Source organism: Myxocyprinus asiaticus, chromosome 35 (assembly GCF_019703515.2).
Source record: "Myxocyprinus asiaticus isolate MX2 ecotype Aquarium Trade chromosome 35, UBuf_Myxa_2, whole genome shotgun sequence".
Classification (NCBI taxonomy): Eukaryota; Metazoa; Chordata; class Actinopteri; order Cypriniformes; family Catostomidae; genus Myxocyprinus; species Myxocyprinus asiaticus.
In genome coordinates, this window is record NC_059378.1 from 23018949 (window position 1) to 23039586 (window position 20638).

At 38.4% G+C, this 20638-nt stretch overlaps 2 protein-coding genes across 3 annotated transcripts; both read left to right on the plus strand.

The window, feature by feature from the left end:
• The first annotated feature begins 5609 nt into the window (after positions 1-5609).
• LOC127426590 (CTD small phosphatase-like protein 2) lies at positions 5610-13937 on the plus strand. 2 transcript variants are annotated; one of them, XM_051673493.1, is made up of 11 exons: positions 5610-5910; positions 6594-6714; positions 7623-7736; positions 7892-8000; positions 8097-8214; positions 8299-8385; positions 11380-11442; positions 11534-11613; positions 12815-12941; positions 13095-13190; positions 13456-13937. In XM_051673493.1, the coding sequence occupies exons 1-11, from the start codon at positions 5794-5796 to the stop codon at positions 13519-13521; spliced, it is 1098 nt and encodes a 365-aa protein (XP_051529453.1). In that variant the 5' UTR covers positions 5610-5793; the 3' UTR covers positions 13522-13937. The 2 variants fall into 2 exon arrangements, with proteins under 2 accessions (XP_051529453.1, XP_051529454.1); XM_051673494.1 differs by having other exon boundaries at positions 5611-5898; positions 13456-13935.
• A 1443-nt stretch (positions 13938-15380) lies between these two features.
• ndufs7 (NADH:ubiquinone oxidoreductase core subunit S7) lies at positions 15381-20292 on the plus strand. The gene is made up of 8 exons (XM_051673502.1): positions 15381-15441; positions 16091-16127; positions 17190-17252; positions 17386-17503; positions 17681-17860; positions 19642-19688; positions 19854-19942; positions 20072-20292. Exons 1-8 carry the CDS (start codon positions 15426-15428, stop codon positions 20167-20169), a joined length of 648 nt encoding a protein of 215 aa, XP_051529462.1. The 5' UTR covers positions 15381-15425; the 3' UTR covers positions 20170-20292.
• The last annotated feature ends 346 nt before the right edge of the window (positions 20293-20638 follow it).

The following is a 20638-nucleotide window of genomic DNA, read 5'->3' on the forward strand; positions in this document are numbered from 1 at the left end:
TGCAATATCAAACCAAATGTTATGTCGTGTCTGGAGAAAGAAGACGGGAATGAAGAGATCTTTTGCTGTATCCAATTATGTATGTCACGCCAAAATATTTGTACCAGGTTGCATGAGAAAAATACATGGTCCGTAGTTTCAACATCATTTTCACAAAATGGTCATCTTGGACTTACACTGACACCCAGCGGCTTGGATGCAGCATCATTTAAAATCAAGAGTTTTCAGTTTCAGATGGCATTGTAGAAATGTAGGGTACGTTTACACGACAATGATGTACTAAAAACGGTTTTCCCTTTGCGTTTTTAAAACGTTTCGCGTACAGACGACAACGTTGTCAAAACGATCCCCGTTCACACGGATCCGTGAAAATGACTAAAAACGCTGTATTATGCATGCCAGGCCAGTAGTTGGCGATGTCACTTTGTAAAGAAACACTACGCGCCTGCGCACATAAGCATTCTTCCACAGAGCGGTGAATACAAACAATGAAGATGGCGAAAGCATCGAGCAATTTTGTCTTGACGGACGATGAGGTTGCTTTATTACTACAATTACTTTGCTGGAGAAGTGTCAATAAACTCAAAATCTTGAGCAGCACTAACACAGTCCTGTAGTCCACCATTGTAGTTTTGAAGTACTCGCGCGCATGCCTATAGACTGAACTCTCAAGATTATTCAATAAACTCCGCTCATTTTTACCATCACTTCGTCTGCTGCCTTCTTCTGTATTCCCCCTGCTGACTCTTGGGCTGGTAGGAGAGTAAATTAACATAAGCTGTTGATGTTGACTGGTTTTGGAAATCAGACAGAACTCTGATATATGGTTATCTTCTGACGGAGAGAGAGGTCTTGTGTACACTGGATCTAACATGCATTTTTCACTGCCTCATGTTTTCATATTCTAAGCATATCATTGAATACTGTACATGGCATCACATCTCTGTCTATAGGCTATATACATAAGCGGTGGGTGAATGAATCGCAGGGTAAAGGTACAGCAAATAAAATTAATTAAATAACATTTAAAATACAAATACCTTTTTCCCATCTGAATACATACATTAATTTCAAGATTTTCAAATTGCAGGTTCTGCCTACTGTACACAGTGGTCACACTCCATACAAAACACGCCAAATGAAAAAATAGTTGATTATTGTTATTTGCACAGACACCAGTATTCATACTGATAATTATACATCTCAAATTGATGCCTATCAATCCATCATTCTTTATATAACAAGTAATACACGTGCGCATGATGTCATCGTTTTCACAAATTCTCGTTTTTGTATGTTTACACGGAGACGATAACAGCATCGTTTTCAAAAACCTGCACTTTGAAACCCGTTTTCAAAAGTTTGCATTTTCAGGCCCCAAAACGCCGTTGTCATGTAAACGAAAAGCCAAAACGCTTAAGTTTTTAGTTGAAAACTTTGTTGTGTAAACGGCCCCTAGTATTCACAGTCAGCCGTGATTACTTTAATCATTGAGTGAAAGTGTCCAACAACAGGACGGTTACTGAGATTAAGTGAGTACTATTCGGCTGGTCATGTGATTCTAAAATGGCAGCCCCCATGTGCGGACCCTCCCCATGTAGAATAAAACAGCTCTTATAAGGTTACTGATATGACTGGAGTCTTCATTTTAATGTGAGTGCTCATGATTTCCTACATATATTGCAAACTTATAATTCATGTATTTAGGAGTTAAACTTTAGGAGGAAAAAATTTGTGAGTGCACCTTTAAGTGAGCTTCCTTACTGAAAATCAAATAAACTATGTTTATGTGCCATTTTAAACCATGATCAGCATATTTCCTGTGGCTATGATCTCTAGCAAGTTGCCCAATTGGAAAAGTTATTGATACGTGTTAAAAAAAAAAATTATAATTTATGGTCATTTCAAAGTGATGTCAGAAAACAATTTAGCATTGTCAGTATCATAGTTATAATGCATCTATGCTCTTGAGTCCATAACTATCATAGTTATGGATTCAAGATGGCGCCGAGTATGGCTGCTGCGTTGCGAGCTCCGACACAACACTGCAGTTTTTTGTTTGTTTTGTTTACAATTCTTATGTTTTTTGCCTTGGATATTGTCTGCCTTATTGTCTATGACAGACAAACACTTTTGGACATTGGTTCTGCAATTGCACACTGAAAACCGGACTTCAAATTCCTCAATGCCGACCCGCTGTTTACAAACACGGCAGCGGAGGCCTTTGTCTGGGCAGCCTGGCTGCGGAAACGCAGAAGGAAAAGGGGAAGGAGAGCTGGTGTTCTCATCAGAGTAAGACATCGTGCAAATCGACCCCCGCTACCCAGTGTTCTACTGGCAAATGTTCAGTCTCTGGACAACAAGCTCTGCGAGCTGAACAAAATCAGTGAGTTATGGATCGCTCTGAGGGTGGGTGCTTCCTGTTTCAGTTTCTGCCTGTAAGCGGGCAGAAGCAGAATGGAAGAGTGGTCTGATTTGCCAAATGGTGGGCGGGGGAGGGATTTGTAGCCATCCCGGAAGGGAGAGTAGCAATGGTCCAAAACCCGGTCCCCTCGTGTGTTGAAACTGATGTGTTGGTGGTATTTTGGTGCGACTGATTTAAAATTGTCTTTGTTAAAGTCCCCAGTCACAATGAACGCGGCCTCAGGGTGCATGGTTTCCTGCTCACTTCCATACAGTTCCTTGAGTGCCCAGTCTGTGTCGGCTTGTGGGGGGATGTATACAGCAGTGATAATGACCACTGTGAATTCCCTCGGTAGCTAGAATGGTCAACACAGAAGCATGAGAAATTCCAGATATGGAGAGCAGAAAGACTTGTTAGAATGTACGTTCCTCTAATCACACCAGGATTTGTTGATCACAAAACATAAACCACCACCTCTGCTTTTACCTGAGAGGTGTTTCGCTCTGTGCACGGAGAACCCCGTGGGTTCGATGGCTGAATCTGGAATCTCAGCAGACATCCAAGTTTTCGTAAGGCAGATAATGCAGCAGTCCCTCGTCTCTCGTTGACATTGCATCGATCCAGTGCTGGTCGGACCAATCAGAATCTACGCTACAAGGCTGTTTTGATCACATGAACTGGGAGATGTTCCGGTCCACCTCTGATGACGACATCGAGGTTTACGCTGATAGCGTAACGTGTTTCATGAGAAAGTGCGTAGGGGATGTTGTTCCGACCAAAACAATACAGATCTACTCCAACCAGAAGCCATGGATAAATAGCGAAGTTCGCGCGGCACTTGAGCGCGGACCTCCGCTTTTAATTCTGGGAACGTGGAGGAGCATAAACAAGCCAGTTATGCACTCCGCAAAACTATCAGAGCAGCCAAACACCAGTACAGGGACAAGAATGAAGGACAGTTTAACACCACCAACTCTAGCAGCATGTGGCAGGGAATTAATATCATCACGGACTTTAAAGGGAATAAAAACTCCGCCGAGAACACCGCTGCCTCTATCCCGGATGAGCTAAAGATTTTTTATGCTCGTTTCGAGGGAAATAACACTGCCCTCGCGGAGAGAGCTCTCGCGGCTGAAGCTACAGAGGTTAGTTCACTCTCCGTCTCTGTAGCGGACATAACCCGATCCTTCCGACGGGTGAATATCCGTAAAGCCACAGGTCCAGACAGCATTCTGGGCCGTGTCATCAGAGCGTGCGCGAACCAACTGGCTGGTGTTTTTACGGACATTTTCAACCTTTCCCTCTCCTTGTCTGTGGTCCCCGCATGCTTTAAAACGTCCACCATTGTGCCTGTACCAAAGCAATCCAAAATCACTTGCTAAATGACTGGCGTCCTGTTGCTCTGAACCCAATCATCAGCAAATGCTTTGAGAGACTAATCAGAGATTACATCTGCTCTGTGCTGCCTCCCTCACTGGACCCATTGCAGTTTGCTTACCGCAACAACCGCTCCACTGATGATACCATTGCATCTACACTACACACTGCTCTCTCCCACCTGGAAAAAAGAAACACTTATGTGAGAATGCTGTTTGTAGACTACAGCTCAGCATTCAAAACCATAGTGCCCTCCAAGCTTGATGTGAAACTCCGGTGTGAAACAGCTTGCTGTGCAGCTGGATCCTGGACTTCCTGTCAAGCAGATGCCAGGTGGTTAGAATGGGCAGCAACATCTCCTCATCACTGACCCTCAACACTGGGGTGTGTTCTCAGCCCACTCCTGTATTCTCTGTACACACATGACTGTGTGGCAACACACAGCTCCAATGCCATCATTAAGTTTGCTGATGATACGACGGTGGTAGGTCTGATCACTGACAATGATGAAACGGCCTACAGAGAGGAGGTGCACACTCTGACACGCTGGTGTCAGGAGCACAAACTCTCCCTCATCATCAACAAGACAAAGGAGCTTGTGGTAGATTTCAGGAGAAAATACAGAGAACACAGCCCCATCACCATCAATGGAGCACCAGTGGAGAGAGTCAGCAGCTTCAAGTTCCTCGGTGTCCACATCACTGAGGAACTCACATGGTCCGTCCACACTGAGGCTGTTGTGAAGAAGGCTCATCAGCGCCTCTTCTTCCTGAGACGGCTGAGGAAGTTTGGAATGAACCACCACATCCTCACACGGTTCTACACCAGCACTGTAGAGAGCATCCTGACTGGCTGCATCACTGCCTGGTACAGCAATAGCACCACCCACAACCGCAAAGCCCTGCAAAGGGTGGTGCGAAATGCCAGACACATCATGGGAGGGGAGCTTCCCTCCCTCCAGGACATATATACCACGCGGTGTTTGAAAAAAGCTCGGAGGATCATCAGAAACTCCAGCCACCCGAGCCATGGGCTGCTCTCACTGCTACCATCAGGCAGGTGGTATCGCAGCATCAGAACCTGCACCAGCCGACTTCATGACAGCTTCTTTCCCCAAGCAATCAGACTTTTGAACTCTTGATCTCTCACGATCAATATACATCAGCACTGCACTTTATTAATCTTATTATCTCACAATGGACTGTCATAATTATATCTCTCTTAACAACACACTGGCAGCTGACTATCAACCGACAGCCTGAAGGTCAATACAGTACAATACAACCTACTGTATATTTTATATATACTATATATACTACTTTTATTGTATAATGTGTGTTCTATATTGTGTGTATTGTGTACTGTACATTGTATATTATTATTTGTATATTGTGTTGTGTGTAATTGTGTGTATATTAGATATATAAATTGTGATGTGTAAATCTTATGTTTATTGTAAATTGGTGTATGTCTATCACTGTCATGACTGCTATGTTGCTCAGAACTGCACCCAAGACTTTCACCCGCTATTGCACTTGTGTATATGGTTGTGTGACAATAAAAGTGATTTGATTATAGCATTTGAAAGATCTTTAGTTGAGAGAGCAATTGTTTGTCCACGTTACCTAATTTTAAATTAATAAATATTTAATAAATGTTTAAAATAAAGAGTTTTCGTCTGACGAAATACAGAGGTCTTTATGTCCTTATTTGTGTTTTAATATCCGTGGCCTATAAAGTGCGGTGCTCTCAATGTAAACAGAATCCTGTCATCGACGTGACTTCCGCATCACGTTGCTCCGCCAACTGCCTGGAGCTTTTACTCTGATTGGCTGAGACTAGGTTGCGCTCTCAATGAGTTTTTAAACTTAGGTCAGTCCGTCTAGAAACAGCGAGACAAAACCGATGATCCACATTCATGGAGATTAACGCGCCTCCCGGACCACTGTATTATTTTTGATCGTTTAAACTACGCATGATAAAGACATATTTTTAATCAGGTCTGCGGGAAAATGAGACTTCGTTCGAGGAATATTTTTAATGAAAACCCAACGACACCGTCGCGCCGCCGCCGTCGAGCTGCTCCGGAACCGCAGACCCCGCGGGTCCAGATACAGGTCCATCCTGCTGTAATGAATACTAAATATATTTAAGAAAGCAAACGTGTGTGCGTTTTGTCTTATGAAGTATATGCTTCCGCTTTGTGGATGATCTGTACAGGCCTGGTTAGCATGATGCTAACAGAAGCGATGTGGGAGATTCAGAGAGCGAGTTAAATGGCGTTACTATAGTCGGATTTCATTATCCATCATATTATAAAAACCATTAAAGACTTTCAGACACAAGTTCTTGTTCAGATTAATTATAATTTAGAATGTGTGTGTTATTGATTGTGAGCGTCAGTTCTGGCCCAGATGTGTGCAGATGGGTGGGGACATTCGTTCCTCGCAGCCAATAAGATTTCAGTATTTTTGAACGGCATTAGGAATGTTGTTTCTCGGCCAATCAGCTTCTCTGTGTACTGCTGTGGAAGGAGCATATGTATTTTGTAGATACTGGTGATTTAAAGACGAAAAAGCAAATGGATATTCCCTCTTTCTCAAGAAATTAACCCTTATATTATTATTTAAAATTATTTGCTATTTACTAATGTATTTTGAGTTTAATTACACGTAATAGTTTATAACAGGAACTGTGGATTTGCTTAAAGGTTTAAAGATATGTCTATATATTTTCAGTTTACTTGAAGGTTTGTTTGAGAAATGGCAAATGGATTAAGTGATTTTCATGTTGTTGTTCTCCCTTACTTTAGGACGAGCTAGAAGTTCTTCAGGACCGCTTGAATCTGGACTCTGATGAAGTTCCAACAGCAACCAAACGTCCACGCATTAAATGTGGAAGGAGAAAATCTTTATCAACTGATGACTGTAAAGGTAAATGCATGTTGTTTAAGGGTGCTATGATATTAAAGGAATTGTTCACCCAAAAAAAAATAAAAAATCTTATCATTTACTCACGCTCATGCCATCCCAGATGTGTGTGACTTACTTCTGCTGAACACAAAGATTTTTAGAAGAATATCTCAGCTCTATAGGTCTTCACAATGAAAGTGAATGGTGGTCAGAGCTTTGAAGGTCCAAAAAGCATATAAAGGCAGCATAAATGTAATCCATAAGACTCCAGTGGTTAAATCCATGTCTTCAGAAGCGATATGATGGTTGTGGGTGAGAAACAATTAAGTATTTAAGTACCTTTTTACAATAAATCTCCACTTTCACTTTCACATTCTTCTTTTGTTTTTGTCGATTATCATTCTTCATGCATATTGCCACCTACTGGGAAGGGAGTAGAATTTTTAGTAAAAAAAGGACTTAAATATCGATCTGTTTCTCGTCCACACCATATCGCTTCTGAAGATATAGATTTAACCACTGGAGTCATCTGGATTACTTTTATGCTGCCTTTATATGCTTTTTGGAGCTCCAAACATCTGGCAACCATATACTTGCATTGAATGGACCAACAGAGCTGAGATCTTCTTCTAAAAATCTTTGTTTGTGTTCAGTAGAAGAAAGAAAGTCACACATCTGGGATGGTATGAAGGTGAGTAAATTATGAGAATTTTTTTGGGTGAACTATCCATTTAAAAGGTCCTCCGCTGATATGACCATTATTTCAAACACAATTCATGACGTTTTCAGCAATTTAATGAACTATCCCTTTAATACAACCTTAATTAATAGTGTAAATTTCACAATTTCATAGTGATTACAAACTTTTGAACAGTATTGCCTGATATACAATGACTATTCATGATTATCCTTGCCTTTTGTATTTTAAGAATCGGATTTCAAAACCCCAGTCCATCATTTGCGGGACAGACATTCCTCTTTGAATCCTGCTGCTCGAAGTCTCTACTCTCCTGCAGTGCATTTCCACACACCCTCTAAAGACAGTGAGTGCAAAAACACTACAAGACCAACTGGTTTGGAACTGTTTTTATATAACATGTTGTCTATAGTTTTTAATAATAATCAGTTTCCAGATTTGCGTTTTGGGACAAATGTGAGTTGATAAAACAATTCATAACAGAAGTTACTTGTTTAATAGGTGAGCAGCCAAACTCAGGAGCCCTTTTTAGTCCTGAACACTGTGTGTTTGGCTACAGTGCCATCAGCCCTCTCTCAGAGGATGACGAAAATGATGAAGTGTTCAGTCCGTGAGTCATTCTTTCCTGTATTCAGTAAAAATAGAAGGAATTGATATTGTGCTTTTCATTCAGTGGTTTAATTTTAATTGTTTGTTTTTTCCTCAGCTATACGTTTATTAAGAACATTCCGAACCGTTCACAACAGTCCAGACCCGTCTCAGCAGTTCGGGACATTCCACCAAAGACGAGGAGCACACCTGCTGCTACCCTAGTGCTCGATTTGGTGAGTCTTTTGTGCACTGGTTGGATTGTGGTTTAGAGATGGCTAGTTTGTGACATTTCAGATCTCATTTTTGTTTGATCATAGGATGAAACCCTTGTGTTTAGTTCGCTTAATATGATCAGTGATGCAGAACATACATTCAGCACCCGGTTTCAAGATCACAAGTACAAGGTTTGTGAATTATTTATTGGAATAGTTCATTTAAAAATGATTCTGTCATGATTTACTCCCCCTTGTCGTTTCAAAACCAACAAAAAATTGTTCTTCTTCTGTGGAACACAAAAGGATATATTTTGAAGAATGTTGTGATCACTGATTTCCATTCTGTAGCAGTTGCTAGTGGCTTACCCAAAAAGTAGTGATTGCCAGGGTCCGAAATTAACTTTTTAGCCTACCAGCCAAGGGTGCTGGTTGATGAAAAAAATACTAGCCAGTCAGATTTCTTGCAGGCCAATTTTTTATTGTTTTATTGCATTTTAAAAGCATATATTACAGACATGAGACAAAAAAATAATACTGTCTAAATATTTAAAAGTGAGCTGATGTTTTAAAGAATTTTACTATTTTATTATTTGTGAAATATTTAAATGCCTGAAAGTCCATTTTAGATTTTTTTTATTTTATTATTATTATTATTATTATTTTTTTTTTTAGATTATTCACTTATTACAACAAATCTAAATGTTATGTACATATAACACAGTAACAGTTCTTGGGTTATTTCAAAGTAGTCAATTAATTCAGTCAGATTTATCCAGTCAGCTCATACTGATTCATAAGTCTCGTTAATTCACTAACAAGAGCTGGCTCATAAGAGTCATTAGTTCAGGAATCGGACAACACTGGTAGTGCCGTAATTGTTGATTCTCTAAAAAGAACTTGCTCAAAGAGTCATTTGTTGGAAATGGATTAAACTGAATGCACATTATCATTTGCGTTGTAGATTCAAAAGAACCGGCTCAAAAGAGTCATTTGTTTGGGGATCAGACTACACTAGTCAGACTTTATGTCTCACGCTGAAGATTCAGAAGCAGTGTTGCAGAGCTGAAAAATGAGTTTTGTTCATCTTAGTCTGGTTTTCTGTCCGCATCACCGGAAGAATGCAGGTTCAAGAACCGTTTACAGAACCAAACGTCATGAAAATCACTCGGTTCAGGTAATATAATGCTATTATTAACAGAGAATTTGTGTGTGTGTGTGTGTGGTGGGTAATTAAAACTTACTCGCACATCCACTTGAAATCCGAGAATGGTCTTCCCTTCTTCACGATGGCGTGAATGGTGTTGAACATTGCCTTCATCTTGCTTCTATATATACTGCTAACAATTCAAATGGGTTTCATTGCACCACAATATCGAGGAAATCCGGATTTAATCACACATTTGAGCTACTCTATGATATCCTGTGCATGCACAGATATAGCAGAGCGCAACTTCAAGGGATAGTTCACCCAGAAATGAAAATTCAATCATTGTTTAGTCACCTCTGTGTTGTTATAACCTCATGTGACTTTCTTTCTTTTTCTTAACACAAAGGGAGAAATTGTGAAAAAAATGTTGTGCTCCGTGATGTCATACAATGGCAGTTTATGGTGACCACCTCTTCAAGTTTCAAAAGGGCACAAAAGTATAATTCAGACGTCTTAAAAATTATTGTATGCGACTCATGTCTTGTTCTGAAGGAATACGATAAGGTTTGGTGAGAAACAAATCAAAATCTAATGTATTATTAAGTGAAACTCTTGACCGACCGTTGGTCTGCTCTGCAGGTTCATGAGTCTGCATGAGATCAACAGTAGCTACGCTGCCCCTCACAAGGTGGAACTCATTTGTTTCGCTTCAAAAGGACCACCATCAATATTTACAGTGGAAAACACAGCAGAGCTGCACACAAACCAGAGAACAGAACTTACAAAACATGTTTGAAGAGTTTGTAGTCGAAAAATAGATGCATTTCAGTGTCCAGGCTTATTTGTTAGAACCGGAGTCCTCAATCAGACCGAGGTATGGGGCTGAAGGCAGCCACAGTCACAACGTGTCCTACTCAGACTGCAAATGACATGCCATAAAAGTTATCTTTTCTATGTTATTCAGAGTTTTTGTCCTAAGCAGCCACGACGGGATATTCTGTCGATCGCTTGGTTTCTATATTTTGCGTCACGCCGTTTAACCCCATCCACTAGGCATAGAAGTGCATCTATTTTTCGACTACAAACACTTCAGACATGTTTGTATTTCTGTTTTCTGGTTTGTGTGCAGCTGTGTTGTGTTTTCTGTTGTTAATATCGCTGGTGGTCCTGTTGAAGTGAAACAACCCCCATGTTTTTGCTTGAACACCCATGAGTCGCATACAATAAGTTTTTTTATTATACTTTTGTGTCCTTTTGAAGCTAGAAGAGGTGGTCACCATAAACTGCCATTGTATGACACCACTGAGCACAATGTTTTTCGCAATTTCTCCCTTTGTGTTAAGAAAGAAATAGTCATATGGGGTAATAACAACACAGGAGCGAGTAAACAAAGACTGAATTTAAATTTTTGGGTGGACTAATACTTTCAGGCTTCAATCATTCCATGCACATCCGTGTCCCACATGAGAAGCATATCTAGTGCTTCTAAAGCGAGATGAATATTATAAGGTTGCTGCATCACCTGACGGAAATGCGTACGGACGTGGCTGGCATTAAAGTGTCAAAATAAAGGTGCATCTTATAAAAACATACATCTATGTTTACATATTTCATCAATGACACTGCATCGTTGGTTATTAGATCCAGATCGATGGATCGTTACACCCCTATCATATGTCTTCTGAAGACTTGGAGTATGATGCAGGAGTGGAATGGACTACTTTTATGACACTTTGGGCTGTTTTTAAACTTTAAAGTGAATCAAATTGTGTGTAGATAAGGGATCGCAAACATTCTTTAAAATATCACCTTTTGTGTTTCGCAGAAGAGAGAAATTCATATGGGTTTGGAGCAACATGAGTTAACACAGTATTTTCATCTTGGTGTGAACTATTCCCAAAGGTTTTCGATGTGAGAAGATTTGAAGTACTGTTTAAATTCCTGCAGCTGTCATGGAAAAGCTTTGGAATTTTGTTTTATTACTTTTTATTATTTTAGACATATGTTTTTATCATTCATCGTTTCTCTTTTCATAGGTCTACCTAATTCTCAGGCCATATGTGAAAGAGTTCCTACAAGCCATGACCAAGCATTTTGAGGTAAAAACAAAGACTGACAGTTTGTCAGGGCTGGTTCTCAAATGCTCATTGTTCCCAGTAAATAAATATGTATTGTTTTTTTCTGTTCCAGATGTTTGTTTATACCTCTGCTAAAAAGGAATATGCTGAAAAGATTGTGGACATATTGGACCCTAATAAAAAGCTTTTTAGGTGAGGCTTTGCTTGAAGTGTAGAAAGCTTCGTTGTTCATATTTGGAGTGATTATACTTTTATTTTTTTTTTATCAAACTGGCCAGACTGAGTTGTTGCTGTTAAGAAAAGTTTGTCGTTAAACGATAGTGTTGGTTAGTGATTCCTAGATCTAAACCACCACGTTTAATGGGCCGGTGCGGAGCCAGTTTTTCATTGTACATTTGCGTAACAGGATCAGATTTGGCACCGGCACTCTGTCAGTGTAAAATGTGCCAGAGAAACATTCCAGATGCCTAAAAACATTTTTGAGTGCAAACAACATTAGGTAAACCAAAGGCGTGAGTTTGGGGCAGATTGGTGGAGTCTTTTAACCCTTTAAGCACTGAGGATGTTTTTAAAGATTTCCTGTTTCAGTGGCTTACCCAAAATTAAAGGCTTATAACTCGACAAAAAAAACAAGGAGGGTGTCTGGTATCACTGTAAAGAAAAATTGTAAAAAAAAAAAAAAAAAAAAAAGAATGATATAGATTATGATAAATTATGAGACTCTTAGCCTAAGAAACTGCTGAAAAATCACAGAACACTTCAGCCACATTTCTTTCTTTTTTTTTTTTTTTTTTTTTTTGATTTGACATTATATACCTAAGGGTTTAAATAAGGTGGTTGGAAAAACTGCTCTTGTTTTGCTCCCAGTCATGTCAACTGTAACTGATAAAAAGTTTGTGTTGATATGACAAATCAATCAAAAGTTATAGGATTACAAAAATAATTTATCCTAGTGTCCAAAAATGTCTCCAAGTATCCAAAAGCCTCCCACACAAATAAAACAGAATAATGTACATAAAAACGAATTACACATGCAAAAGCAACAATGACTAAAGGTTTGCATAGCATGCAGACATGATTTTAGTAATGAGATTTCACAGAATGAGTTTCATTCTGTGTCATTTGAATTATCAGTGAGTCTGTGTCATGTACTTGCCGCCATCACCTGGTAGTCATATATAACGGTCACCAATCACATGTCTCTCTGCCCAAATATGGATGACTTTTTGCATTTGAACCCAGTCTGATTGGTTTAGTGTTCCATGTCGCTACATCATTTCTGATGTCGTCATCTGATCCAGGAAAGCTAACGTGTTTTCAGTTTACAGAAATTACACACTTTAAATAAGGATAAAAATGGCTACTCTTTGTAATTATGTGGCTTTTTTTCAAGGCATCGTTTGTATCAGGACGATTGCGCATGTGTGCTTGGACACTACATTAAAGACTTGAGTGTGCTGGAGAGGGACTTGTCAAAGACAGTCATCCTGGACAACGCCCCCCACACTTTCCCGTACCACGTACGTCTGTTCTTACAGCACAGTGTGCAGGATTCTATTCCATGTGGTTTGACCACTAGTATGCCAGTGTGACTTTTGGGTGGAATGTTATATGCATCAGTGAGCTCGGATTGGATGGAATGGGGCTTGATCTTTTTTTAATTTTTTTTGCAGCTGATGAACATGATTCCCATAAAGAGCTGGTTTGGAGATCAAGAGGACCGTGAGCTGCAAAAGCTCATCCCTTATATGGAGAAACTAATGCAAGCGGTGAGTGCTTTTAAGGCATTAATATTCATTTTGCATGTGCCATTTTCACATTTAAATACAAGTCTTTAAGCTACAGTAGCAAAAATGTTCAATAAATTATGAAAAAATTATTAATTTTATAATAAAAACATCAGGATATAAATATGAATTATTATAATTATTCCTTTACATCTTTAATTGTTGCGTATTACAAGCATAAGTAAAAGTACTAGAATTTTTTTTCTTTATTAATGATCAACTTATTGTTATTTGATTGTGTTTACAGGATGACTTCAGAAACGTTCTGAAGAAGAGAACCGACCACTTTCACAGGCTGCTTTCTGAAGACTGAACCCTTAATGAAATGCAAATATCTGTAAAGTCATGCAGTGAACTTCCCAGACGACATGCCAACTAGGGCTACATTTTTTTTAAGCTTTTACTGTGCTATAATTTACACCAGAAAGAAGCACAAATGTTTATTTGATAGAGAACAGTCTTAACATTTCACCCATGGTCACCCTGCTCAGCTGGTGTTCTGACTCCCTGTGAAGATTAGGGCTAGAATCCTGCATTTAATTTATTGCTAAACCTTGAGGTATTTGTACAGGATTGTGCTAAGTATATAATAGCCCCACTTGAGAAATGTTTTTGCTCCATTTTCACAATTTAAAGAGTGTTAAATTGATTTAAATGAATTATTGTGTTGTATTCAGAAGTGTATTTTTAAAGGACTCCAATAAACTAAGAAAAACATTAGTTTTTCTGAGATAACAATTTGTTTGAGTTTCTTCATAAGTAATTTCACATTATGATTATATCTACCATCTCGAGCAATACAGACTCAGGCAGGCCCTCTCTAGTTTAGTCTGGCCCCCACCATTCTCACCCTCCTGCATCATGGTATGGGTGCACAAATCAGCAATGTTATACAGTGCCGGTATTAAAAATGGCCAACCAAAGTTCTATCTATCCCATATAGGATGATATAGGGCTATCCGTGCCTTCCACTGGTTACTTTACTCCCAGGGAAACTTGCTACAGGTGCCTTCATCAGGCTTCTGACATGACGTATTAATAGTCCAACAATTACCAGACCTCCATAGGAGAACCCTTCATGAACCTGCACGCACTACCAGAAAGAAACCTCAGGAGCAAATCTATGAGTTTATACCTTTAATTTGGAGAAAAATGAGAAGTCTCACAATGTTGAGGATTCACGCCACTTATGTGGTTGTACAATATATGTTTGATTTAGTTTATTATTATTACTAAATTCCATAAGAGTAAACATATTTATATATTAACATTGAATATTATAATAGTGTAGTACTGAATTGTATTTTGTAATGTAATTTAGTGCACTGTTGCATCAGGATTTCATAAAAAAAAAAAAAAAAAATGTATACTGTGGGATTTTTCTTTTTTTTTTTTTTTTTTGAACGTAATAATTAAAGGGATACTTCACCCAAAAATGAAAATTCATCATCATTTACTCAGCCTCATGCCATCCCTTATGTGTAAGACTTTCTTTCTTCTGCTCAAAACAAAGACTTTTAGAAAAATGTCTCCGCTCTGTAGGTCCACACAAGTGAATGGTGACCAGAATTTTGAAGGTTCAAAAATCACATAAAGACAGAATAAAAGTCATCTATAAGACTCCAGTGATTAAATCTATATCTTCAGAAGTGATATAAGTGTGGGTGAGAAACATCAATATTTAAGTCCTTTTTTACTGTAAATCTTTACTTTCACTTTCACATTCTTTTGTTTTAGCAATTCTCAGGGATTCTCAAAACTGGGCAGGGATTTATATGAAATCTATATTTAAAAAGGGCTTAAATATTGATCTGTTTCTCACACACCAATCATATCACTTCTGAAGATATGGATTTAACCACTGGAGTCGTATGGATTACTTTTATGCTGCCTTTATATGCTTTTTGAACCTTCAAAGTTCTGGCCACCATTCATTTGCATTGAACAGACCAACAGTGCTGAGATATTCTTCTAAAAATCTTAATTTGTGTTCTGCAGAAGAAAAGAAAAAAAAAGTCATACACATCTGGGATGACTTGAAGGTAAATGATGAGAGAATTGTTTTATTTTTATTTTGGGGTGAACTATTCCTATAATGTATAAATGTACTGTGGGATCTTGTTTGAAAGTAATAATTCAATACTGTGTTGGATTATAAAAGGTCTTTTATTCACAAAGAGGAAGTCGCGTCACGACTGAAGTAGGTATTTTGCAAAGATGGCGGCGTTGATGGGTAAGTAAACGGTATCGTTCTGAGACGTTTTTAAACATGAAGATAATGCAACATCGCAGTTACTGCATCGTATTTAGATGGATTGTATTATGTTTAACTTTACAATAATGCATCTTCGTCTGTTAAGGGAATTGTGTCATGCTGTGAAGGATTTTCCTCACTGACCTTGTTACTCAACATGACTGATCTGAGACTGTCAGATTAAAAACAACATGCATTACTTAAGGATCAAACTACATAAACATCATATTGAACTTATGCATTTTTAAATAATATGCCACGATTTCTGTAAACCATTGTTACAAAGCTGATACATAATAGCCTTGCTGACTCTCTAAGTACAAGTATTTAGTGCATGTTTATTGAAATCAAACGATTAAATCTGTGATATTAATATTTGTGAGTTATTAATTAGGAAATGAGTTTGTTAGCTTTCCTTTGTTGTGGGTTGATATGTGCATATTTGTCTATGCAATTATTTTGAGAAACACTACACTTGACAGACGTTGTTGTATATAATTTAAATCTATTTCTGAACCAGATCAAACTGTGATACAACTGATAGCAGATAATACTACTGACATTCCTCTTGAAAATGTTTTCTGAATCATACGGTTTTTAAATAATGACATTTGTGTTATTATTTCAGTTCCCCGGCTTCCCGCCCTTGGCTCTTTTAATCTAAGGTAAGTTTTCGATTTGCATCTGGCCAGACCTAGGAATTTTAGGCTGGTATAAGAAAAGGTGGGACTTTCACAGGTGCCACTAAAATTGAATTGACTCTACTTACTTCTAAGTAACTTGTTACTTTATGTCTGATTTTAAAGGAATAATTCACCCAAAAATGAAAATTCACTCATCATTTAACCTCATGCCATCCCAGATGTGAATGACTTTTTTCCCCCTGCAGTATACAAATGAAACATTTAGAAGAATAACTCAGCACTGTAGGTCCATACAATGCAAGTAAATGGTGACCAAAACTTTGAAGCTCCAAAAAAAGACAAAAGCAGCATAAAAGTAATCTAGAAGACTCCATTGGTTTAGTCCATGTCTTCTTAAGTGATCTAATAGGTTTTGGGTAAGAACAGACCAAAAAACAACATATTTTTCACTGAAAGTTCTGCCATTGCAGTCTCTAGGCAGGATCAAGATTTCAAGCTTGATTACACTTGACGCATGCGCAGAGCGCAAGATGGCGCTAGGAAGTGTAATCAAGCTTTAAAATCATGATTGCTAAGGAGACTGCAGATTTCAAGATGTACAGTGAAAAAAGGAGTTACATTTTGGTCTGTTCACACCCAAAACAGATTTGATCGCTTCAGAAGACATGGATAAAACCACTTAAGTCTTATGGATTACTTTTATGATGCATTTATATGCTTTTTGGAGCTTCATAGTTTTGGTCACCATTCACTTGCATTGTATGGTCCTACAGAGCTGAGATATTGTTCTGAAAATCTTTGTGTTCAGCAGAAGAAAGATGTTCACACACATCTGGGATGGCATGAGGGTGAATAAATGATGCGAGAATTTTCATTTTTGGTAGTACTATTCATTCAAACACACTATCTTACATAATCAAACTATGTCTACCTAGTTGTGTAATTTCTATGATCATTTTTGTATTTTTTATTGTAGAATGATTTGATCATATAAACTGTATACTGTATGAAATCGCCTTCAGCATAATATTATATAGTATAATAATTTTCTATCTTTGAACTTGTATTGTGTTTGTAATGTAGGGCCATTTCATCATTAACTGTTCACAAAAAAGTTCAGCTGACAAAGGATGAAAACTCCAAAAGGTGTGGAATAAATTATTTTGTAATGTTTGTGTATTGTATGCCCTTGAAATGGTCATTTTGATCAATATATATATATATATATATATATATATATATAAAATATTATTAATTGAGCTTACCTTCCTTTTTCCAGCCTGGTCTCGATCAGAGAGAAAAGCACGGCTCTGGCAACAAAACCAGCTTCAGCTGTCAGCAGTAAGGGTGAATACATCATCACCAAGCTGGATGATCTGGTCAACTGGGCACGCAGAGTATGTAACTCTTCCTCATTATAGGTTCCAAATATATGCATTTTCTGCTCAAGAAATGAACAAAAACAGGTGTTCTTTCTGTACACTTTGTGAGATGTCATGTTTTTAAAGTTGAAACTCTTCCTAAAGCAGTGAAAGTATCAGCATTGATTTTGTTCAATCCGTGTTTCTGTTTAGAGCTCCTTGTGGCCCATGACCTTTGGTCTGGCATGTTGTGCTGTGGAGATGATGCACATGGCTGCCCCTCGTTATGACATGGATCGATTTGGTGTTGTATTCAGAGCCAGCCCCAGACAGGCTGATGTCATGATTGTCGCAGGAACACTCACAAATAAAATGGCCCCTGCTTTACGAAAGGTACTTGCACCATAGCAGTTTGAATAAACTGCGAACACTTTCGAGTACTGCATATTAGGCTTTGTTCACACTGAACTTTTTATATCTGATCTTTAGGACTTACTGTCCGCACTGTGATGTTGCAAGTGATCAAATCTTTTTGTTCAGATTATTGTAGTCAGTAATCCGGTGCATGAACATTGGTCGCTATAGTAATGATTTAAACATCAGCACAACGGCAATAGAATTTCTCAGAGATCCCCTGTGAGTAGCTGTCAGTATGAAAAGAGAGGACATAAAACTGAAAATTTTTGCATCGTAACTAGGGGTTGCACCGACTAGTCGACTACAACTAACTTATTCGACACTGTCAGCCAAAGTTGACTAGTTGCTCACTACGTGATTTATAAAATGCATCTGAAGGAAATTCAGATTTCAGCGGGTGTGAAGCCGGTGCTTCTGCACTGAATAGGCTGAGTGGCTCAAATATAGGCTGTGATGTTCTGTCAGACTCGCATTAAAAGACGCACACACAGAATGCACTTCAGAACTGGTGTTTGTTTACTGTTTCGCTCTGGTCAACCACACAACGCATCAACATATCCACAACAATCTTACGTGTTCTCTGTATAATGCACACGCGCGTAGCACTGTATCAACAGTGATAATGTTCAGAAAATTCCATAGGCTACTCTGATAAAGATGACAGAAATGCTACAGTAACCTGCAATATATGCAAAATGGCTTTTAAAAATAACCATAATACTAGTGTTATGCTGACCTGAATGCTGTTCGCTCCTTCAAGTACACAATTTGGCAACCGTTAGAAAAGCACGTCAAGTTGTGGTCCGTGTTGTGGTTTGACAGCTTGAATTAAATAAATTTCAAGGCTACATACAGTGAAATTGCATAATTAATGTAGCCATTTCTAATCGTTCAGTGTGCGCAGTTATACCAGTTTCATACAGTAACCTGCAAAATCATCAACGTCACTTTGTTCATTCTTGAAATACAAAAACCTTTGTAACTTTGGACTGTCATCTGATGCGCCACATCAGCTCGTCCTGTGTGCGCGTGCTTGTGTGCATGCACGTGCGTGTGTGATACCTATGCCTTTCCTGACCGCGACCTGCTTAAGTAAATATTATATCACCCTCTTGTGGTCTCCCAACGCTATTACGTCAGACTGTTAAACAGAAGGCCATCTGAGTGAATTGGAAACCACGCAAATTAGGCTTCTAATTTAAATGTCGGCTAATTTTAATATATTGATGCCTCAAAAATATAACGATAAAATAACGTGCCGATCAATAATTGATATATCAATATTTTATAACATACCTAGTGGAATGACGTCACCCCTAATTGAATTCGACTCCGCTAATGAACTCAGCTAGTCGACTTTTAAAAATCAGTAGTCGTGCAATCCCCAATCATAACATATTGCCTTGGCACTGAAAACCCTCCAAAACTCTTTCCGTTCACTACATAGTGAAGTCATCTAGTCCTCTGTAGGAAAAAAGAGTGAGACACTCTTGCGCCCTTTTTGTGATGTTAAAAATGTTGTGTCTCAAATGGCCAAATTTTCTTTTAAATCTCATATCTGATCTAATTGATCAGACTGAGACGCATTCCAAAATATCATATTTTAATCAGATTTCAACCCTTGTGTGGATGTGGTTTGCATCAGGTTTGTAAACCTCTTACTGCTCCCAAATGGTATTTTTACAGACTTTCATGAGAGGTAGCTGTTTACACGACTGTTCTGGTACAGTAATATTTGTATGTCTCGCTCATGGCAGGTGTATGATCAGATGCCAGAGCCCAGATATGTCATTTCCATGGGAAGGTAAGACACCGTTGCTTTATCATCTGCATGAGAAATCAGCTGATCAGCACAGACTTTGCAAAAATCTGACTGCTGATGTTTTCACCTGACAAGCTTAACTAGCTCGAGCTGGTTATAGGACCTCACTTTACTGCAACTGATTTCTGATTTGTTTGTTTTTGGTAGCTGTGCGAACGGAGGAGGCTACTATCATTACTCTTATTCGGTGGTCAGAGGTTGTGATCGCATTGTTCCAGTGGACATCTACGTCCCAGGTGTGTATCATTTAAAATTCTAAGAGACATAACCAAGATTGACTCTTTTAGATAGTGTGGTTTCAAAAGGTTCTTTATTAGCCAGGTATTTAGAGTATCGTATAGCAATGTGTTTGATTGTTTATCCAGGTTGCCCTCCAACGGCAGAGGCTCTGCTTTATGGAACACTGCAGTTACAGAAGAAGATCAAACGAGAGAAGAAAATGAGAATTTGGTATCGCAAGTGAGATGTGATTGTTGATGTGTGTCTGGTCTGTAAAAATGTTTATTTAAAATTGGTCATTTGTTGTGCCCAGAAGACTCAAGCTTAAGCTCCTACTCTTTGCACAATAAAGGACTTTCTGCCTGAACACTGAGCGTTTGAATTCATTTTGATCAGATATTTTTATTTTACATGTCTGAGTCATGTTCCCCCCCATATTTATATTAAAATATATTATTATATTAAATAATATATACATTTTTTTATTTTTATATATTTAACCCTTTAAGCTCAGCGGGCCTGCAAGAAAAATATAATTATCATAATATTAATAACTACAGTCATGACCAACACAAAATAGGTACTGTTTGAAAAGCTTAGAAGCTCTACTTTACAATGCATGTAGGCATTATGACCAAAACTGAACAAGTGTTTTGAAATTTGTATTCTGTTTTGATAATTTATTAATAATTTTGCACTGTACATCTTATTGT